This window comes from Quercus robur, chromosome 2, assembly GCF_932294415.1.
Source record: "Quercus robur chromosome 2, dhQueRobu3.1, whole genome shotgun sequence".
Taxonomy (NCBI): domain Eukaryota; kingdom Viridiplantae; phylum Streptophyta; class Magnoliopsida; order Fagales; family Fagaceae; genus Quercus; species Quercus robur.
The window spans coordinates 71,284,284-71,286,524 of record NC_065535.1 but is presented as its reverse complement, the minus strand read 5'-3'; the positions used below and the strand labels follow the sequence as shown (position 1 = coordinate 71,286,524).

Below are 2,241 nucleotides of genomic sequence, written 5' to 3'. Positions count from 1 at the left end.
AAGGTATTGTATGGTCCTCGGACTCAAACCTATGGGGAAACCAACTACTTAAAAATCAAGTTTTGGACAGAACCAAGGTATTGTATGGTCCTCGAACTCAAACCTATGGGGAAACCAACTACTTAAAAACTAAGTTTTGGACAGAACCAAGGTATTGCATGGTCCTCGGACTCAAACCTATGGGGAAACCAACTACTTAAAAATCAAGTTTTGGACAGAACCAAGGTATTGCATGGTCCTCGGACTCAAACCTATGGGAAAACCAACTACTTAAAAACTAAGTTTTGGACAGAACCAAGGTATTGTATGGTCCTCAGACTCAAACCTATGGGGAAACCAACTATTTAAAAGAAATCTGGATACCAAGTTGGTCCTAACAACATACAGGACATCTCGGATGGTGCCTATGCCTTCACTGAAGTAGGTTCAGACACGAATTCAACGTCCTATGGGTGTGGGTAAGTTAGGGTTCCAGGATATAATTCCAAACATATCATATGCACAACCATTCATATGTGTTAAAGATAACTAGTTCAAAAATCAGAAGATTCGCAACAACAGTAAGCATCGGCAAGGACAGCTATCATGTAATTTAAAGAAAGAAAAGAATTCCATATATATGGTTAATGAGTTCAACTACAAGCGAACTATAAAGTTTTCAAAATAAAAAAGAAACTAGTTAATTAGTAAACTAAAAACAAATGCGGAGGCTGGCTGGGGTTTCTACTTCTTCAATTCTGTGTCGGCCACATCCTGGGAAGGCAGAACAGGGCTAGCTTCGACGCCCTGGAGGAAAGTCCCTTCTGGGGAAGGCTGAGCAGGATCGGTTTCAATGCTCTTGGGGACCTCAGTGAGGGGAATTGCCTGTAGGGGCTGAGCAAGAATGGCTGGCTCATCGGCAACAGGAGTCTGAGCTCCAACCACAGGCTCGGCAACCTCCTTGGGCATCTCGGGATTAATACCTCCAGGTGCTTCTATCGCATTATGAGGCTCTTCCCCTTCAAGCGACTCACCAGAAGGGATGCTGATCTGTGCAGCCTCTGACTGAGTAACCTCTGCCTCGTGTTGATCACTCACAGCCTCGGAGCTGGCGGAGGCGGCCTCACGGATGGCAGGAGGGTAAAATATGCTCTCTGCCTTCCACAAATCAGACGACGCACCCACCCCAGCCCGTTTTAAGGCCTCTTCCCAAACCTGGGAGCAGTATAGCCTGCACACTCCGGGAATTTGGGCTTTAAGGGAGGCTTGGGTTTCAGCTACCCCCGTATTGTAACCCTCATCCTCGGCCTTATCCCTAGCAGCTTCGGCCTCATTTCTGGCAAACTCAGCCTCTTGCTTGGCCCTCACGGCTTCGTCCTGGACAAACTCCACCACACCCTTTGCATTTTTTGCCAGGATTAGTTTTTTCTTCAAATCACTGATCTGTTCCTTGGCTATCTGCAACTGATCCTCGGCTTCGAGTAGACGATTTGTCTGTTTCTCAGCTTGTCTTTGGGCGCCATTTAAACCTGCCGAGGCATTATCCCTCTCTCGGATAGCCTCCTTTAAGGCCTCCTTAGCCTTTGCAAGGTCGTCCTCGGAAGCTTTGAGAGTCCGCGTGGCGTCTATGCGTTTGGCGCGTTCATTCTCGGCGACCTTACTCTGTTTGTCAACTTCCTCCTCCATCCTTTAGGTGGTCTAGAGAGCCTGTCAAGTGAGATAAATACATCGTGAGTGAAAGACTGGGAGCAAGAGTTAATAAAGTTTTAGGTTTCAAGAGTCTTACCATACCCAAGTACCTCTTCGTACTGAGAAAAACCTCCTACATCCTCATGTTCTTCAATTCATCCACATCGGTGGGAAGCAGCATGGTTCTCCTTAGCGCATCGGCTACATAACCGCCCTCGCCATCTCTAAGGTCCCTCATGGATGCGGTTTCCAGCAATGGCCCCCCGTGAAGCATGGGGGCGGGAAGCCAAGCACTCGACGCGGATTGGGCTTTGATCCCTTTCCCCTTGCCTTAGGCGGATTGGGCCTCGGCCCCTTTCCCTTTGCTCTGGTGCTCAATCTTTAATTGTTTCTGAACTCGCGAGGGTTCATCCCTCTCCTGAGAGGATTGGGATTTTCCCCTGTCCATGGGTTCCTTCCCCTTGGGACTCCTTTTTCTCTTTGAGTTAGTGGGCTCCGGCCGAGGAGGCAGAGCTGATTGAGGAGGAGCAGGAAGTTTGGGGCGGGGAGATTGTGGCTGCGACTTAGTGGAGG

The 2,241-nt window shown here is 48.6% G+C and overlaps 1 protein-coding gene across 1 annotated transcript; it reads right to left on the bottom strand.

Moving 5' to 3' along the window:
* Window positions 1–723: 723 nt before the first annotated feature.
* Window positions 724–1,665, bottom strand: LOC126702656 (uncharacterized). Its single transcript, XM_050401460.1, has one exon. The coding sequence runs from the start codon at window positions 1,663–1,665 to the stop codon at window positions 724–726; it is 942 nt and encodes a 313-aa protein (XP_050257417.1).
* Between the last annotated feature and the right edge of the window lie 576 nt (window positions 1,666–2,241).